Source organism: Vombatus ursinus, unplaced genomic scaffold (genome assembly GCF_900497805.2).
Source record: "Vombatus ursinus unplaced genomic scaffold, bare-nosed wombat genome assembly UNPS02014798.1, whole genome shotgun sequence".
Lineage (NCBI taxonomy): Eukaryota > Metazoa > Chordata > Mammalia > Diprotodontia > Vombatidae > Vombatus > Vombatus ursinus.
Genome location: NW_020954576.1, coordinates 27,683,652 through 27,685,617, shown reverse-complemented (window position 1 = coordinate 27,685,617; position 1,966 = coordinate 27,683,652). Strand labels below are relative to the sequence as shown.

The 1,966-nt window shown below is 45.2% G+C and overlaps 1 protein-coding gene across 2 annotated transcripts in view; it reads right to left on the bottom strand.

The window, feature by feature from the left end:
* The window catches only part of LOC114050130 (calpain-8-like), a 118,982-nt gene extending 118,341 nt beyond the window's left edge, over positions 1-641 (bottom strand). For both annotated transcript variants that reach the window (XM_027871706.1, XM_027871705.1), the window contains exon 1: positions 344-641. In XM_027871706.1, the coding sequence (XP_027727507.1) occupies positions 344-583 (240 nt within the window). In that variant the 5' untranslated portion in view covers positions 584-641. The remainder of the gene's footprint in view (positions 1-343) is intronic.
* Positions 642-1,966: the final 1,325 nt, after the last annotated feature.

Here is a 1,966-nt window from a genome sequence, read left to right as displayed (position 1 = left end):
GAAGGAAGGAAGGAAGGAAGGAAGGAAGGAAGGAAGGAAGGAAGGAAAGAAAGAAAGAAAGAAAGAAAGAAAGAAAAAAGAAATGAGGGAGGGAGGGAGGAGGATGAGAGGAAAAAAGAAGGGAAAAAAGGAAAAGAAGAGAGGGAAAGAAGGAGGGAGGAAGAAAGGAGATATTTTGAAATGTGTGGTCATGGAGTACTCTAATCTTAAACAATGACCCTTCATGTCCAGAACAGTGCAATGCATCAGCTTCCTGGCTGGAGCTATGATCTCCCATTTCCCCTTCACCCCCTACCCAATTGTTAAATTAAATCATTTCCAATGAATTCATGCATCTCCTTACCGTGGGCCGTTTCCAGACAATCCCTTGGGTTTGAGGAGAGTATGGCCCCAGATCCTTGTATCCCAAAGCTGAGGAACAAGCTGGGAATTCTGGGTCCTTAAATAGAGTCCCTGTCTCCAAGCACTGTTTCCTTAAGGTCTCATAGTCCTGGCCCAGGTATTTCACGGCATTCTGGCTGGAACCCAGGCCCTCAGCCACTGAGCGCTGCTGCTTTGACAGTCTTCCTGCCATAGCTGCCATGGCTGTTCCCTTGACTCAGAGGTGAAGTGAGAGGGAAAGAGGAAGGAGGTTGCTATGTGGTGCCCCAAGGTCTGTCCCACTAGGAACCAAGAGGAGGTTATAAAGTAGCACCCAGGTAGAGGTGGAGCAAGATGCATTATCCTCCGGCAACCAATCTGGAGAGGAGTGAGTCAAAGGTTCAGGCATCCCTAGAGCAAATATGTACCCAAAGCAAGAGGAAGAAGGGAGTCAGGCTGTGAATGAATCCACCAGCTCTGCCTTCCAGGACCTCTATCCTACTAATTAGTCAGAGAACTTTTTAGGACTCTTATTTATTCTACTAAATAAAAGCTCTTGGGGACCACTTCCTTCTCCTTGGAAGACAACCTTGCACCATCAGCAGTTTCCAAATTGTCTGACATGAAAAACAGCAATGGCAGACAGGCTTTCAGGAGGAAATCGAACTGGTTTTTCCAAGGGTGGACCCACCCTAAACATTATTATGGGGATAAACTCAGGGAAGGGATGTGCCAATGTGTTCAGCAAAACAAATACAGCAAGATGGACACTTTCCTTTAATTTTCAACAGGGGTACGAAGAGTACTGGCTTCTGAATCAAAGGTTCAAGTCCCAGTTCTTCCACTTCCAAAGACACCTTGAGCAAGCCAATTACCTTCTCAGAGCCTCAGTTTCCTAATTCGGGGAGAAGGGGGGAATGGGGAAGGTATAATAAATACTTGAATATGTTCCTCCTGCTGGGGCTATTATAAGAAAGGTGCTTCAAACTCCAAATACTCACTATATAAATGTGTTGGTATTTTTATTCACAGCAATTAGAGCTGCCAGAGATAGTAGATACTACTTAGTCCAAGACCTTCATTTTACAGATAATGAAACTGAAGCCCAGACTTGCCTGAGTTGGCACAAATAGTAAGTGGAAGAGCCAGGATTCAAATCCAGGTTCCCTCATGCCAGATCTGCGTACTTTCCACTAAGCCATCCTGCCCCTTATTAAAAAGAAGTAAGCTTATTGAAGGGCAGCTAGGAGACACAATGGAGAGAGCGCCAGGTCTGAAGTCAGGAAGACCTGAGTTCAAATCCGGCCTCTGATACTTACTACCAGTGACCCTGGGCAAGTCACTTTTCTCTGTTTGCTTCAGTTTCCTCATCTGTAAAATGAGTTAGAGAAGGAAATGGCCATTCCATGAACAAGACACTACATCTCTAGGCTCTGGGCATTTTCTTTGGCTATCCCTCATAGCTGAAATGCTCTCCCTCCTCATCTCCACCTCCCAGCTTCCCTGGCTTCCTTTAAGTCCCAACTAAAGTCCCATCTTCTATTTCTCTTTTTTTTTTTTTTTTTTTTTTTGGTGAGGCAATCAGGGTTAAGTGACTTGCCCAGGG